The sequence below is a fragment of the Myotis nattereri genome, assembly GCF_964212035.1.
Source record: "Myotis nattereri genome assembly, chromosome: 11".
NCBI classification, from domain to species: domain Eukaryota; kingdom Metazoa; phylum Chordata; class Mammalia; order Chiroptera; family Vespertilionidae; genus Myotis; species Myotis nattereri.
The window spans coordinates 72,994,634-73,012,021 of record NC_138086.1 but is presented as its reverse complement, the minus strand read 5'-3'; the positions used below and the strand labels follow the sequence as shown (position 1 = coordinate 73,012,021).

At 38.3% G+C, this 17,388-nt stretch overlaps 1 protein-coding gene across 1 annotated transcript in view; it reads left to right on the top strand.

Annotated features, from left to right (window-relative positions):
• VPS41 (VPS41 subunit of HOPS complex) overlaps window positions 1–17,388 on the top strand; it is a 135,411-nt gene that overhangs the window by 31,382 nt on the left and 86,641 nt on the right. Inside the window, exon 4 of the mRNA XM_081101827.1 lies at window positions 1,247–1,324. Within this exon, the coding sequence (XP_080957953.1) occupies window positions 1,247–1,324 (78 nt within the window). The remainder of the gene's footprint in view (window positions 1–1,246; window positions 1,325–17,388) is intronic.

Sequence of the window (17,388 nt, the reverse complement as noted above, 5' to 3'; positions counted from 1 at the left end):
CCTGCTGTCTGCCCTGGATGAGTAATCGGCATGGCACCTGGTGCATTCAGGCGGCCTGTGCAGTGGAATCGTCATACCTAGTTATGTCTGCACATCTGATGTTTTATTAACCAGTATTGATTTTTTTACCCAGGGGACGTTTTTCTTCTTTAAAAAAGGCAACCTTGCAGGAGTGAAAGGCATTGCTGGGGATGAATTTCTAATGAACCCCTTCTTTTCCCTTTTTGTGACTCCTCTTTAAGGTAGCTTCATATTTTAAGTGCCTGAACTGAAATTTCGTTTTAAGCAATTCCATTTTGATAAATCTTTTTAAATCTTGACTTTCTATAAGGTTATTTTTTTAAAGATTGTGCTGCTTGACTGAAATGCTTAGTAGTGCCTATAAATTTGAACATTTCATTATAGGTTGCAATGAAGCATGCTTACATGCAATGAAATAGGGAATTTGGAACTATTTGAGTAGTATGTAAGGAAATAAAAAGGGAGAAAAATATCATGTCATATTTTCGGTAGTCCTAAAGTTTCTTCTGGTTTATTTAGGTTAGTGCAGATTAAAGGAACAATGGAAGTTATGAACTAGTTTCATATCATAAGATGAATATGGAGCTCAGCAGTTATTTTGTGACAGAAAAATATTTTTTCGTATTAGAATATAAACATTTACACTCAGTATTATACATTAACTTTTATAGAGGCATTCTATTGCTAACTGATAGTATAAGTACATCTGAGTTTTTTCATCTCTAGATATGTGAGTTTTTTCATCTCTAGATATATGGCATGGCTTTTTCTTTCTAAAATAATAGTACTTTGTTGTTTGTGTGTATATAGGTTGAATTTAAATGATAGCACAAATTTACACACTTGCCATAAATTGAGGCAAGTTGCTTAATAATTCCCTTCTGACTTTGAGTTCAACCTTAGGTTGGTCATGCTTTCATAGCTGCATTTTAATTTGCTGCCTCAGTCCATCAGGCATTGTGTACAGACCACATACACACCATTAGTTGTCAGTAGATGAGGGTCCTCATGAGTCATTCTGACAGCTGGCTTGCACTATCACAATAAAGTAGGCCCTGTCCTGTTATTTCCCTGAAGCTGGAAATAGACCGTCTCTGAGGATTGGATATATTCTAAGGCAGTACAGATCACTTATGCATTAAGAGTCTTGAGTTTGAAAATGGTTTTATTAGTAATTGTGTTTTAATGGTACATTAATAAACTGACCTGTTTGTTCTTCTTACAGTTTTTGGCACTGGGCACACATTATGGCAAGGTTTATTTACTTGATGTCCAGGGGAACATCACTCAGAAGTTTGATGTGGTACGTATGCAGTATAAAATAATGTGTGAGCTAAATATCATGCAAAAACTTGAGTTTTAGAATATTAGCAGTTTGTTTTAAGAGCATAAAGGATATTTATTGATTAAGTCAAGTGCTAAGAGCATATATTATATATATATATATATATATATGTATATACTTATATAACTGAATGTTATATGCTAAAAATTTTAAAGGTAAACTTATAAAGAAAGAGGTCTGTTTATATGTATACATTATATATTTTGACTGGATTATCTTTTACATACAAATTCCATTTAAAATCTACTTTTATAAATTTATTTAATTGCATTTCTTTAGTTAATTATAGCCATCCATTTGGACTTAAGTGGAGCATTTAAAATACTTCTATATGTGTTCTTTTAAAATTATAACACTATACAATGTCTAGATGAAATGTTATTAAAAGAAAAACCTTTTATTAGTAACTAGGGGTCCAGTGCACGAATTCATGAACCTTGAAAGGAACTGTGGGCTGTGAGACTGGTGGGCACAGGGATGGGTCTTGGCCCATCCTCCGCGGCCTCGCCTGGCCCCTCCCTCCGCGGCCCCTGGCCCCCTGCCTGCCTGCCTGCAGCCCCACTCCCGCTGCCGCTGCACCCACAGAAATAAATCATTTGGGAATGAGACGAATGGAAAGAAGTTTTGAGAAAGATTCACCTCTTTGGAAAGAAAACAGTTTTGTCCATTTATTGTGTCATCACTGTTTCAAGTTAACACTTGGGTTTAAATTTTCTGCAGTTAAATTTATAAGCAGTTTATATATCAGTCTTTGCTGTTCATTAAAAACATTCCTAAATACCTTTTTATAAACTTTAAAAAACATCCTGTAACAGGAGTTTCTAACCACCTCCCCCATGAGAGCACATTGGGTGTGACTTAGATGCTGAAAACTTACAAGGACCATTTGCAACCGCATCTGACCCCTCAAACCCCAGGCTGCTGTCCCTGCCCGCCGCCAAGACCGACAGCCCCTGTGCCCAGCTGACTGGTGAAAGGCTCAGACTTTCATCTCCTGCTGCGCACTGCCAGGACGGTACAACCTCAGCAGAGGCAGGGGCATGGACCAGCCTTTCAGTCTGCAGAGGGCTTATTAGACAGACGTTCGTTTCCTAAATCCTAACAACCTTTAAAAACACAGGGAGGATTTGGAGGGGATTGTTTCCTAGGAAGCTGGCATACTGCTGATTCCTAGAGCTGTTTTCCTTTTGTTAAACTTCATCTTCTGCCTGTGCCTGCCACATCCCAGCAGAGAATGGGAGGAGGCTGGCTTCCACACAACGTGCATTCAAGACAGTTATTCACAATCTGGGCACAGATTAAAAGGCTAAATCAGGCTATTGGTCCACATTTTTTCTTTTATTTGCCTGCTGTCACTGTGCTCGATCAGGTGCACATTGAGATGGTAAATGTTACCCTTATGAGACTTGCACATCACTGAAACACTGTTCACATTTAAGACAGTGACCTGGGGATGCTACACACCTTCAGTTGCCCTCTGCAGAGAGATGGGTGAGTAGCTAACTGGAGTCAGCGCATTCTCTCCAGAGCTTGCAACGCCCACTTGCTTAACAGTCCAGAGTAGACATTTTGGGGACGTCTCCCTTGATGCCTTGGATGGTTGTCTCCAGTACTAAGTTTGGCAGATGAGTGAGGAAAACTTTAGTAGGAACATCTAAGTAAATCAGTGTGAGTAACAGCATAAGGAGCCAGCCAACTTCCTCTTTCTAATATCCATACTAGAATTGCTGAGCTCTTGCCAGCTACCAGACGCTATGCTGTTGGTAGGCATGATACCACTGTCAAACAATCTGTTTTACTGAAAAGCCATTGTTAAAAGAATTTGTGTGTTCGGTACATAAATGACCTGAGAAGAAATACAACTGACAGTTTTCAAAATGGTGAAAAATAAATGTGTGAAGTCCAATTAAGATTATTTGTTTTTAAACGGAGCCAATTTTCCTTGCTTATACATGTATCCATAAAAGATACAAAGAAAGGAGTGATTTAAAAAACAAAAGGAAAGCAGATTTACCAGACAAAGCAAAGTTATTGGAATATTGCAAGGGAATAGTGGAGAAGAGAAATTTACTAATTGCATTTAACAAAAGAGGAACTAATATTACCAATAGCCCTACACGATACAAAGAGGCCTGCCTTCAAGGTATCTTATGTACAGTCTGTAATCCCAGCACATGGTAAGACCTCTATTTTAGAATTTAACACATTATATTATAGGTCATTGTTTACATGACTAGCTCCACAACTAATTACACCTGAGATCAGGGGGCTGCATTGAATTATTCTTTACATCCCCTGCACATCCTCACAGAATGTTTGCTAAAGGAGTCAGAAGCAGTCACTGAATATGAAAGGTGAACTCCTGTGTGAGGTCATCAAGGAAGGTGTCACAGAGCAGGCGGGACACTGGGCATTTCCACAGGCAAAGATGGGAAAGCATGTTTCAACAGTAGCGGGAGCACCACGTCTGGGTGCACTGCAGGCCACGCCGTGGAGAAGACTGTAGCCCAGACAGCGGGAGCCCTCCGGGCTGCCGAGAAGAGCTCTGTTTTATTCCACAGGCATCAAGGAGGCACTCAAGTGTGTTCAGTCAGGGGAGTAACAAAATCCCAGCACTCCTGTGGGAAGATTACTTGGGCAGCTCTGTGAAGGATGGACTAGGGGAGACGTGTGGCGGGGAGATCAGTTGGGTTTCACTGCAATAACCCAGCTGAGATTCAATAAAGACTTGAACAAGGGTGGTGGCAATATAAGAAACCAGCAAAAGAAAGAACGAGCTAAGAGAAGAATCTAGGGCCTGTACAGGGAATAATGGAGGATATAAGCATCACAGAAATGGAAGTAAACACCGAGGAGCAGAAAAGATGAGGCCTTCTGAGGAGATGATATTCATCAGTTAGGCAAAGATGGGCTTTTTCTTGGCTACAATATTTAGATTAAAAAAAAAATACACCTTTACTTTGGCCCACTAGACCCCACTGATAAAGAAACAAGGACTTAGGAAAGATGCGCAGTCTAATTAAAAGGCAGGACCTTGTTGGGAGCAGTAATTATTATTATTTCAAATAATAGTTTAGAATAGAAATAAATACTAATGTTTTAATGCTAAAATAGGTTTAACTGAAAGGTCGGCACCATGAATAAGGTATCCTCTGCAGCTGGCCATGCTCTCAAGATTCCTAGCCTACAGGGTTCTAACATGACAGTTCCAAAAAACAAAATTCTTTTTTTCCCAGAGAACATTGCTGTAGAGCAGGCATGTCAAACTCGTGGCCTGTGGGTCGCCTGCCTTGTTTATTGGGCACGTGTTAGCCTTTGAGTTTGACATGCTTGCCCCAGAGCAGTGGTCAGCAAACTGCGGCCCCTTGAGTGTGGCTCTCCCACAAAATACCACGTGCGGGCGCGCACGTACAGTGCGATTGAAACTTCGTGGCCACACTCAAGGGGCCAAAGAGCCGCATGTGGCTTGCAAGCCACAGTTTGCCGACCACTGCCCTAGAGTATATATTTTTTTCTATGAGTTAATGCAACAGAAATGGGATTATCACCCCAGAAACCATGCAATTAGAAAAGGAACAATAAATGTATTATTATTCTTTAAAATTAATACTTAGAGGGCTTCCCCTTAAACTACCCAAGTCCTAAGCATCTGTTATGCAACACCTTTGAGGACAAACTTCATGAACAAAGTCAGCTCAAGAAAGCCAAGTATGGTGCAAATCCATGATGACTGCAAACCTATGTGAACATCTCAGCAGGGCCCACACATATCTTTGCTTAATTTCTCTATATGTAAGATACCATCAGTGATAAAGGAATAATCTGTTAGGGGAAAAGACATTCTTTTTTTTTTTTAATTAAATCTTTATTGTTCAGATTATTACATTTGTTCCTCTTTTTTCCCCCATAACGCCCCTCCTCCCAGTTCCCGCCCCACCCTCCGCCCTCACTCCCCACCCACTGTCCTCATCCATAGGTGCACGAGTTTTGTCCAGCCTCTTCCCGCATCTCCCACACCCCTTTCCCCCCCAAGAATAGTCAGTCCATTCCCTTTCTATGTCCCTCATTCTATTATAATCACCAGTTCATTCTGTTCATCAGATTATTTATTCACTTGTTGATAGATGCATATTTGTTGTTCATAATTTGTATCTTTACCTTTCTCTTCTTCTTCCTCTTCTTAAAGGATATCAGAAAAGACATTCTTAATTCTTTCTCACTTTTATTTGTAACATGATAGCAGCAGCATTGCTTATGCATTCTATTTATTTAAAAACAGTTGAGAAAGTAAAGCCTTTGTGTTTTCACGAATGGGGAAAAAAATCACCTACCTAAAAAGGGCAATACAGATACTTTAAATAGCTGAGACCAACTTATTAATCAAATAAAAAAAAATGCCTAATTTGTTTTTCATATATAACCTGAAGACCATTTAAATCATCACAAATTCAGCTGTATCTTTGCCACAGAAATTATTGTTATAAAGCTCTCCAGTGTAAAAACATTGCTTTATCAATTCCCCTTTTAAGTCATTTCCCAAGTAGATTGTCATCTCTCAACAATTCTCAAAAGAAGCATCTTGTAAACCAAGTTGCTATGTCTCTACTAAAAAATTCCTGGAGTCAATTCACTAGACCTGCATTGGGAACCATTTCCCAGAGCCTGGTTACATAAGTAAGCATGTTCTTAAAACACCAAAGAAATAAACCTATTTGTTCCACATATGGAGTCCAAGAAGAAAGTCATTTGACCTGAATCCCCAAAAGAAATTTATCAGCTGAGATGGACTCCTCATGGTCAACCAGGGCCCCGTCAGTCTTCATTTCCAATCATCACAACAGCACTTCTCTTTCTGCATCCGTTCTGGGGTACCTGAATTTCTAGTTTTATTTTTTACTAGAGGCCCAGTGCACGAAAATTTGTGCACTCAGGGGGTGAGGGGGTGGTCGCTTAGCCTGGCCTGCGCCCTCTTGCAGTCTGGGACCCCTCGGGCGATGTCTGATCCCCACGGGGGGATTGGGCCTAAGCTGGCAGTCAGACATCCGTCTGGCAGCCTGGGAGCCCTCGGGGGATGTCCGAGTAACATCTTAGCCATCACTCGGACATCCTTAGCACTGCTACTGGCCAGCCATGAGCCAGCTTCTTGCTGAGCAGCGCTCCCCCTGTGGAAGCACACTGACCATTTAGGGGGGCAGGTCCTGCGTTGAGCTTCTGCCCGTAAGGCACTGGTGGTCAGTGCTCATCATAGCAACTGGTTGTTCTGCTGGTAGGGTCAATTTGCATATTACGCTTTTATCATATAGAATATCTTTTTCTTATTTGGTTGTACTGTCTAGGACAGGGGTGGGCAAACTTTTTGACTCGAGGGCCACAATGGGTTCTTAAACTGGACCGGAGGGCCGGAACAAAAGCATGGATGGAGTGTTTGTGTGAACTAATATAAATTCAAAGTAAACATCATTACATAAAAGGGCACGGTCTTTTTTTTTTCTAGTTTTATTCATTTCAAACGGGCCGGATCCGGCCCGCGGGCCATAGTTTGCCCACGGCTGGTCTAGGACCTTTAATAAGGTGTTGTTTCCAAAGAGGAAGCTCTCAACGTTTCGTCAATATGTTAGGTTGGTAGTATTTAATTTAATAGCAGCATGTCCTTCATCTTTTATTGTAGGATTTTTTTTTTTTTTCAGTTTCTTCCCTTACTATTTATTATGCATGTTCACTTGACATTTAAAAGTGTTTTGGGCTTCTTCAATGTGTTCATGTATTATTATAGCCTTTTAAAAAATATATATATATATTTTATTGATTTTTTTAGAAAGGAAGGGAGAGGGATAGAGAGTTAGAAACATCAATGAGAGAGAAACATCAATCAGCCGCCCCTGCACAACACCCTCCTGGGAATGTGCCCACAACCAAGGTACATGCCCTTGACCAGAATAGAACCCGGGACCCTTCAGTCCTCAGGCCGACGCTCTATCCACTGAGCCAAACTAGTCAGGGCTATTATTATAGCCTTTAAAAAAAAACAAACTGATGTGCTAGGTAAGAATGATGTATTTAGCTGTTATCACAGGATCATAAATAACAAAAAGGTTCCTTATCATTTTATTCTTTTTTTCAACAGTGTTTATGTAGCTCAGTGTGGTAAGTTCACTAATAGAGAGAATGTGGTTGTCACTACTGAGGGAAGAGAAGGTTGGAAGAAAGCAGTGCTCAGTGGTGTCAGTTGTCACAATGGCTGAGAGAAGCTGAAAGAGGTCTCATTACATGAGCTCCAGAAAGTTCTTGGTGGCTTTAGGGAGAGTACTTGGCAATGGAGGGGTGGGCAACAACTCGTTGCCATGGCGTTTAGGAGTGACGGGGATACAAGGTTGCGGGAACATTGAGCAGATCTCCTAAGGAACTAGCTGGGACCTTTACATCTTTACTTTTGCTTTCACTGAACCCATATTTTGAGACTTTCGAGAGTTCTCTAACTTCAAGATTGCCTGTTGATAAATTTATTCCACCTTAATTTAAAGAAGGATTTCATGTGAAACTAGAGTTGAAATCCTGGAACAAATGAGAAGATTTGAGAATTTATAGTTAAAAGTAAGGCATTTTTGGTCATAGAATAAGTCAGTGAGAAAATAAATGTTTTGTATATTTAAAGAAAAACACACAGGTGTATTTTTCAGAGACTTCTTAAATCCTAATGGAGGTCTTGCTTACCTTAGAGTGTATCATCAGGGAAGAGTAAAGCAAGCACTAAAATGAGCTTTTCCCAAGTATAAAGAACAGACTTTTGCTTTTCCCACATGTAACATAAGTGCAGTTTTCTGGCTAACTGTGACTAAAGAGCCTGAAGCTGCATGAACAGACAGCCATGTGGATGTTGGGATTGCTAACTAGAGGATCTCTGACCGAAGGAAAATGAAATTCCATCTTCTGTTTCTTATTCATTCCACCCAGCGTCCATGGGGATGCAGCATTTGTGAAGGAATCAATTATCCATTTGTTAGTCGGAGGAGACTTACAAATTATACATTAGCAGATTGATTTCTTAGGTTCACTGTTGGGGGACCGATAGCTTAAGGTGGGATGATGAGAAGTACCAAGGGAAAAGAAGTTGCCACAAAGAACACTATTAAAAGCAGCTTTCGAAATGACCGTGAATTTATTCCTAATTGAAGAGCTGACATAATCCATACTAAGTGTATTTATTTCAAGCATTTTACATTAGGTAATTGATTATCACATGAGGAGTACATGTTGGTAATTTTGCCTTTTCTTTACATTTAAGAACTACAGACCACCTGTAGTGGACTTGGACTTAGAAGGTATATGCAAGTCCTTGCCCCCTCCTGCTTCCTTGGGCTTCTTTTTTTGTTCCATTAAGGAAACATTTTTGTATGTTCTGTAGTGTCAGCTTGACATTATTGATTTTTGAACAAACTCACTTATATTGTCCAGAATTCCAAACATGTCTCCATTAGGAATAAGATTGTGGCTAATGGAAAATACAGCTGAGGCCATTTTTCTCCGGCCTTTTTTTCTCTGGTCTCGTACCCTTACCTAAATCTACTCCAGGATCCCAGTTTTGCAAACATACCCCTAAATTATATGTATATAACAAGCATTTGAAAAATCAGTATTGAAGAAAGACAGAATCTTACACTCTATTTTTTTCTTGTACCCTTTTTCTTTTTTGTTTCTTTTTCTATTGCTGTAGTTATTGTTTTATTTCTAGTATATAGACATGACAGACATATATGTCAGACATTTGTTCCTATTTCTGAGAGGAATGATTTTGCACCATTGACAGCTCTAATATTAGATGTTATGGAACTATATATAGGAACTTTTATATATATATATATATATATTGATAATACTTGATTATCACTCAAGATAAAAATATGTGCTGCAGGTCTCCAGAATGATGGCTGTAGCAATCAAGAGTAATTTTGTGTGTGTTTTCTTGATTGATGAATTTGCTACATAATTATTTAAAATTATTCATCTTTTGATTACAAACAAATTAAATATTTGTTGTAGAAAATTAGCAAAACATGAAAGGGGACCATCTAAATGATAATATCTCAGCACCTAGATATAACCATTGCTGATATTTTGGAGAGTGTACCTCAGGTGACATGCATTATATATATAAACTAGAGGCCTGGTGCATGAAATTTGTGCATGGGTAAGGTCCCTAGGCCTGGCCAGTGATCAGGGCTGATTGGGGCCTTACGGCTGCCGGCTGGGGCCTTCCTTTGTTCTGCACCGCCCCCTGGTGGTCAGTGCACATCATAGTGAGCAATCAAACTCCCTGCCTCCTGGTCGTACTCCCGAGAGGACACTTTGCATATTAGCCTTTTATATCTATATATATAGATATAAAAGCCTAAGTGACTGAATGACTGAACGACTGGTCACTATTATGCGCACTGACCACCAGGGGGCAGATGCTCAATGCAGGAGCTGCCCCCTGGTGGTCAGTGCACTCCCACAGCCAACCTCCTGCAGCTGGCCAACCTCCCGTGGTCCCTCCCCCCAGCCAGCTGGCCCGGGTGGCCCCAATTGGCCCAGCTGGCCAACCTCCTGTGGCTTCTTCCCCCAGCCGGCCAACCTCTCGTGGCCCCTCCCCCCAGCCAACCTCCCGCAGCCCCAATTGGCCCTGATTGCTGGCCAGGCCGGGGGGGGGGGGGGGCACCTGTGCATGAATTTGTGCACTGGGCCACTAGTATATAAATACCTGTAAATGTAATATTATTTATAAACATTAGATTGTACTTACACAGAGCTAACCAAATTATGAGATTTGAGGGCATCGTTCTCCAGAGTGCAAAGCCTGTTAAAGACTTATGACACCAGCTGCAACTTCTGGGGGTTCCCAAATCTGCCCTCATGTTTGATGATTAGCTAACAGGCTCATGGGGACTCACTGATAGCTATTATATAGGGTATGCCAAAAGTAGGTTTATAATTGTGAAACACAGAGTTTATTCTTATATTATTATTTATTTACTAATTATTGTATTATTTATTTGAATTATTTGCCATCTTATTATTGGTGTTCTTATTTTGCATCCTTACTTATAACTTATCTTTTGGGTAACGATGGCTGGTAATTTTCCTTCTTTTGCCCAGCCCTGTGTTCATGATTATAGTTTATTTACAGGGAAATGATACAAATCAAAAAAATCAATCAAAGAAAGAGATGCATTGGGCAGAGCCTGGGATGGTTGTAAAAGTGATGTTTCCATTGTACAAAGCACATGTTACCTTCCTGGCATAGACGCATGCCTACCAGGGAGGCTCACCTCGGTGTCCCGGGTTTTTATTGGGGCTCTCTTATGTAGGCGTAACTGGTTGATGGTTGATCCACATGGTTGATGTCAGCTTTTAGGTTGACTCCACCCTAAATCACAGGCTCGTCTTTCTCCCATGGCCAGCCCCCCCACCCCCCAACCCCCCTTAAGACTATCAGGTATGACTGGCTCCTGCCATTAACAAAGACATCTCTAGCATGCAAGGTGGTGTGACAGATTATCTTTCAGAAGCCAGAAGGGCAAAGGCCTTCTGTACATTTTTAAATTTTAAAAATTCTGTTTGGGCAAGGTCAAATTTTGTCCTACATAAAACTTAAGGAAACCCACTATTTTGTGGGTTTATGCTTTTAATTGTTATCATTTAGATTCCTTGCTTTTAGAAATTAAGATAATTTCCATGTCTCAGTGTCTTACAAAAGAAACCTGCTGTGAAAAGCATCTTTGCACAGTAATCTTCTCCTTGGGTATAATAGGCAAGGCATATTTTAAAGAATTTTGATATGCCTTGCCAAATAAGCTTTTAGAAAGTTTCTCCAAATTTGAGTGCCCATCAGCAGTGTAAGAAGTGTATCTATTTTTGTGGTTCCTTGCCAGAACTAGCTATTTAAACAATCTTTTCTGATTCTACCCTGGCCTGTTGGTTAGAGTGTAATCCTGGTATGCTGAGGTTGCAGGTTTGATCCCCAGTCAGGGCACATAAAAGCATCAGCCAATGAATGCATAAATGGAACAACAAATTGATCTCTCTCTCTCTCTCTCTCTCTCTCTCTCTCTCTGCCCCCTTCTCAAAAAAATTTTTTTTAAAGAAAATATTTCCTGATTCTATGGACAAAATATCTGGCTGTTTTAGTTTTCATGTATTTGTTATTACAGAGGTTGACTCTTGTTCTCCTTTACCTATAATTTACACTGTTTCTTTTGTGAATTGACTGTTTATTTGTGAGTAAAATATCCAAATTTCTTTCGAAACTAAAGAAAAATTTAAAATGTACAGTAAGCTGCAAAATTGTTTACAATGTATATGAGGAGGGATAAGTACCCCTAATCTATAATAACCTGTCATGAATCAGTATTAAAATGATGGTCACCCCAGTAGTGAAACCGTCTCTTTCTCTGGATTTATGCCTAGAACTTATAGTTTAGGATTGCAGTTTTTACCGATGTACTAACTAGCTTTTCTCTTCACTTCTACTTGAAGTGGCCCAAGAAATATAAAATATTTTACTTTCACTTTAAAAGAGGTAAGGGAAGGAGGTAGTAAATGAACATGTGCTAAATACCTCATCATCTAGATGCAATTGTGTTGATTTTGGGAGAGACACATTCATCACTAATAAGATGAAAATAGAATGAACTACTCTAAAATTTTTCTAGATAGACAAGAGAAAACAATTTGAGTAATATAGCAAAAGAATAAGAATGAAATGGGAAAACATTATTCTAAAAAGTATAAAATAATATAGCAACTAAGCTATATATAGTTTATCACTAAAAGAAAAATTGCCTCAGCTTTAAAGAACAGATATCTCACAAGATTATGGAAATAAAAAATAAAGATATGAGCAAAAATATACTATAAAAGCCAAATTAAAACTAAACATGTTGGCAATAAAAATGTGAGACAAAATAGGGTTAAAGGCAAAGAGCATTAACTAGCAGAAGATATATTGATTAAATTTACAAATTAAAGGGAAAATATAACAGTTATATTCTTTTATGTGTCAAATTATAGGGCATGTAATACCCAGCCAAAGCTTATTTGACTAACTTGTAGAAAAAATGGACAAAATTGCTATTGGGAAGATTTTGAAACAGTTTCTTCCAGTTTTTGAGAGATCATGAAGAAAACAATGATATATAGAAATGAGATAATACAAATAACATGATTAAAATATATTTATTTTGAAGTCAAATAGAGAATATGAAAGGATGTATCTTAGGTTTCAAAGACAAATCAGTAAATTTCTAAAAATAGATATACACGTTCTCTGAATGTTATTGTAGTGACACTAGAGTTTATTAATAACTAGATAAATAAGCAAATAACACTGTCATTGTCCTTAGAAATGAAATAAAACAAAATAAAATGTTACTTTTCTCAAAGAGGAAATAGTTTATTGCATTTCACATTATTTTCTGGCTTCTAGTTTCTGGCCAGTGTTATACTCAAAGGAAAATGCAAATCATTATTTTATGATTAACAAGTGAGCAGTTATAATTAAAAAGAAATAAATTAATGTAAGGAAATTAGAGTAAGGTCAGCAACACTGTTCTAAGACAAAAAAGGAAAATTAATATTGATTGAGAATAGAAATTAAGAGAAAATATTAAAAAAAGCAAATTTATTGATGAGGTCTGGCTTCTATAAAAAGGCCTCTACAACTGTTAAACAATTGGTAAAGGCAATCAAAGAAAAAAGGAAATAAAATATTTGTATACCTACCTGTAAGATAGTGTTATGTATATATTTTCATATTTGTAAATATAAAATAAAAAATTAATGTTACCTACCACAGAATTGCTGTGAAGAGTAAATAATATAAAACCCTTAGAATGAAGCCTGATGCATAATAATCATATATTAAATGTTAACTTATTAGTATAGTATGACTTCTTACTATTACTACTAATACTGTTAAAATGTTAAATGAACAAAAAATAAAAAAGATATATTTCCACCACTAAAAATTTGAAATGCACTGTTTTCTGAGAAAATAGAAATAAATGACCATTATAGAATTAGAGCATTTGAGTAGCTTGACAATCATGGGGAAAAAACGTAATCTAAGAAATAACTCATTGAAGTTCTTGACCCCAGACATTTTCATGGGCAAATTTTCTTTTTTTATTTAAAAATTTTCAATGTTTATTTTTATTATGAACTATAACTTTAGAAAGTATATAAAATGTACAGTGAAACAGTTAAAAAGCAAACAATCATATAGCGACCACTCTGTTAAGAGTAGACCATGTGACCCTTCTGCTCACAGTTCCCTTAGAGCAGTGGTTCTCAACCTTCCTCATGCTGCGACCCTTTAATACAGTTCCTCATGTGGTGGTGACCCCCAACCATAAAATTATTTTTGTTGCTACTTCATAACTGTAATGTTGCTACTGTTATGACTCGTCATGTAAATATCTGATATGCAGGATGTATTTTCATTGTTACAAATTGAACATAATTAAAGCATAGTGATTAATCACAAAAACAGTATGTAATTATATATGCGTTTTCCGATGGTCTTAGGCGACCCCTGTGCAAGGGTCGTTCGACCGCCAAAGGGGTCGCGACCCACAGGTTGAGAACCGCTGCCTTAGAGGGTCCCACTATACTCACCTGTATAATAATAACTGCCTAGCTTTTCTTTTTCATTTTATACCATCTATGTGCACCTACTGTACACTGTATTGTAGTTTTGTCCATTTTTTATATGTTGTGTAAATGGGATCATACATATCAGAAATGAGAAAAGGATGCTCACTATCATTGCTATTCCCAGAGTAAAAAGTGCAAGACTTCTAAGGGGAAAAGTATAAAACTTCATTCAAAGTCACTAAAGAAGGCCTGAATAAATGGAGAAATGCTTCATGGATATGGATTAGAAGAATCAATATTGTAAATCTATCAAAGGGAAAGCTATCAACAGTTCACCATTAAGTGAGATTGAGGAATTTTTCTCCTAGTGTGCTAAGAGTTTTTACTGTGAATGGGTGTTGCATTTTTTTTCCTTCTTTTAAAATTTATTTTGTATTTTCTTTTTCCATCAGCATTTATCCCCTTTATTCCCTCTTCTACTCTCCCCCACCATAATCACCGCACCTGTGTGCATGTTCATGAGTTCTCAAACTTCATCAACACTTTTTCCATCTACTGAGATGATCTTTCAGTATTCCTCATTTCTTTTATTAATGTAGAAAATTATAATATATTGATGAATTTCCCTATGTTACATCAGCCTTGTATTTCTGGAATAAACATGGCTTTTCTATATATGCTGATTTCATTAATATTTTCTTTAAGCTTTTTCTATTCCTGTTCATGAGAGATTTACTTGTACTTTTTCTTTCTTTTAATAACTTTGTTGGGTTTTGTTATGGTAAGGTTACACTGGCCTGGTAACATGAGTTGGGGAGCATTTCCTTTTAATCTGTTCTCTGGAAGAATTGTGTATGATTGGATTTTTTATTCTTTTAACTATCTCTTTTGAAGTTAATATTCTAGTTAGTGAGTTTGACAGTAAATAGGATAAAGTAAAACACATAAGTATAAATAATAGTTTACTGGCTCTAGAAGAATGTATTAGTCTTTAACTGAGATACGTATACCATCAAGACAGGCTCTTTTATGATGGAATATCAGGATGTTGGTTTTGGATATGTTTTGATTGAGATGCCTGTTAGGCATCCAAGTACATATATAAAGTAGGCAGTTCTGTATGTTGGTCTGAAATAGGGAGTGGTCCATTCTGGAGATAGAAATTTAGGAGTCATTTCATGACCTGAAAGAGAATACCAAGGGAGCCAGTATTGATGCAAAAGAGAAAAGGTGGAAGGACCAAACCATGAAATACAAAGATCAATAGATCAGAAATGGGGGGCAGGGCCCTGGTGGCAGGGGAGGTCCCCCATGGGGCCAAGGGAAAACTTTTTTTAAGAGAGGAAGGAAAAAAAGAGGGATCAGGAATATCCACCCAAAGAGACTGAGAAGGAACAACTAGAAATGTGAAAGAAAAATAAGTATAGTAATCTGGAAGCAAAGAGGAGAGAGTTGTCAGAAGTGTTACATGCTTCTATTAGGAAACATAAGTTAGGATTGAATAATGACCATTATGTTTAGTAATATAGGGGATATTTCAATTTGCAATTTATTTGGAAGAATAAAATTTCTTGAAAAAAGCCAAGGAAAGTGTGGAGTTATGACTGGATCTTGCCGCTACCACATATCAGAACATACTATATTTATCCTATATAATTAGATCAATGTTGAATTGACATAGCAGTGGACAAAGAGACCACAGTTGAAAACCCAGAAGGTTATTTAAGTGAATATAAACATTTATTATATAATAAACATAGTTTTCTGTAGAATGAGAAGGATGAATTAATAAATGGGGCTAGCCCAACTAGATATTCATTTGGAAGAAAATAAAATGAATCCTGTAAATATTAAAGACTTAAATGTTAGAAATAAAGCAATAACCATTTTGAAAAAAAAAAAATCTAATAGACCACGTATACAATGTCTGGGTGCAAAACTGTGCCAAGACCTCATATCCTAAAAACGAAAAAGGAAATTGACAAGAAAACAACAAACATGAAATAGAAAATTGGGTAAGAGCCCTAGCCGGTTTGGTTCAGTGGATAGAGCGTCAGCCTGTGGACAGAAGGGTCCCGGGTTCATTTCCCATCAGGGGCTTGTACTGCAGTTGCAGGCTCCTCCCTGGCCCCAGCCCTGGTAAGGGTGCATGCAGGAGACAACCAATCGATGTGTTTCTCTCACATGATATTTCCCTCTGTCTTTCCCTCTCTCTTCCACTCTCTCTAAAAATCAATGGAGCCCTAACCATTTGGCTCAGTGGATAGAGCGTTGGCCTGCAGACTGAAGGGTCCCAGGTTCGATTCCGGTCAAGGGCATGTACCTTGGTTGCGGTTACATCCCCAGTAGGGGGTGTGCAGGAAGCAGCTGATGGATGTTTCTCTCTCATCAATGTTTCTAACTATCCCTCTCCCTTCCTCTCTGTAAAAATCAATAAAATATATTTTTTAAAAAATCAATGGAAAAACATCCTCTCGTGAGGATTAAAAAAAATAAAAATAGGTAAGAAATGTGAACAAAGAGTTTACAGAACAAATTAGTTGGCCAAAAGACTTACGAAAAGTGTTTAAGTTTCTTAGTAGTCAGAAAAATAAATCAATGAATATTGATCTTTGGTAGAAAAAAAAAGGAAAACTTCAGTTGCTAATAGGTATGTAAGGGAAAGAGGATTCTAATACTTTGAAGGTATGATTTCCCTCCCTAATGTTGCTTATATGGTGGTACAAACGGATTCCACTCAGAAAGAAACGGGTTGTGACGAAGTTTGCCTTCTTTGTGTGTAGAATACTAGCGCCACTGGGGGGCTTAGACACTGAGGAACAGTCACTCGCTTCCAGACATGGCACATAACTCTCGAGGCCTCATTTTCCTTGTGAGGCAGAGATAACCATCTGTCAGTGCTGACTGCTTTCCCCTGAGGTTGTGAGGATCAGCTACTGTGTCTGCCAGGTCTTTGGCAGTGATAAGTTGTGATTCAGAGGATATTAGCTCAGACCATGAGCTTTTCAAAAGTACCAATTTAAGAACAAATTATGTAAATTTTGTGTATGTGAGAAGAAAATGTACTTCTGAATATTAGTGGTAGTGAAGAAGGGCCTTGTAAAGAAGCATTGCATTCAACCCTAGTTGGTTTGGCTCAGTGGATGGCGCGTCGGCCTGCAGACTGAAGGGTCCTGGGTTTAATTCCAGTCAAGGGCACATGCCTGGGTTGCTGGCTTGATCCCCAGTAGAGGGCGTTCAGAGGCAGCAGATCAATGATTTTCTCCCTCTCCCTTCCTCTCTGAAATCAGTAAAGATGTATTTTTTTAAAAAAAGAAGAAAAAGGATTGTGTTCAGCATTGGGGCTGAGTTTCGAAGGCCTGGAACTGTGCTGCCTAATAGGACACTCTGCA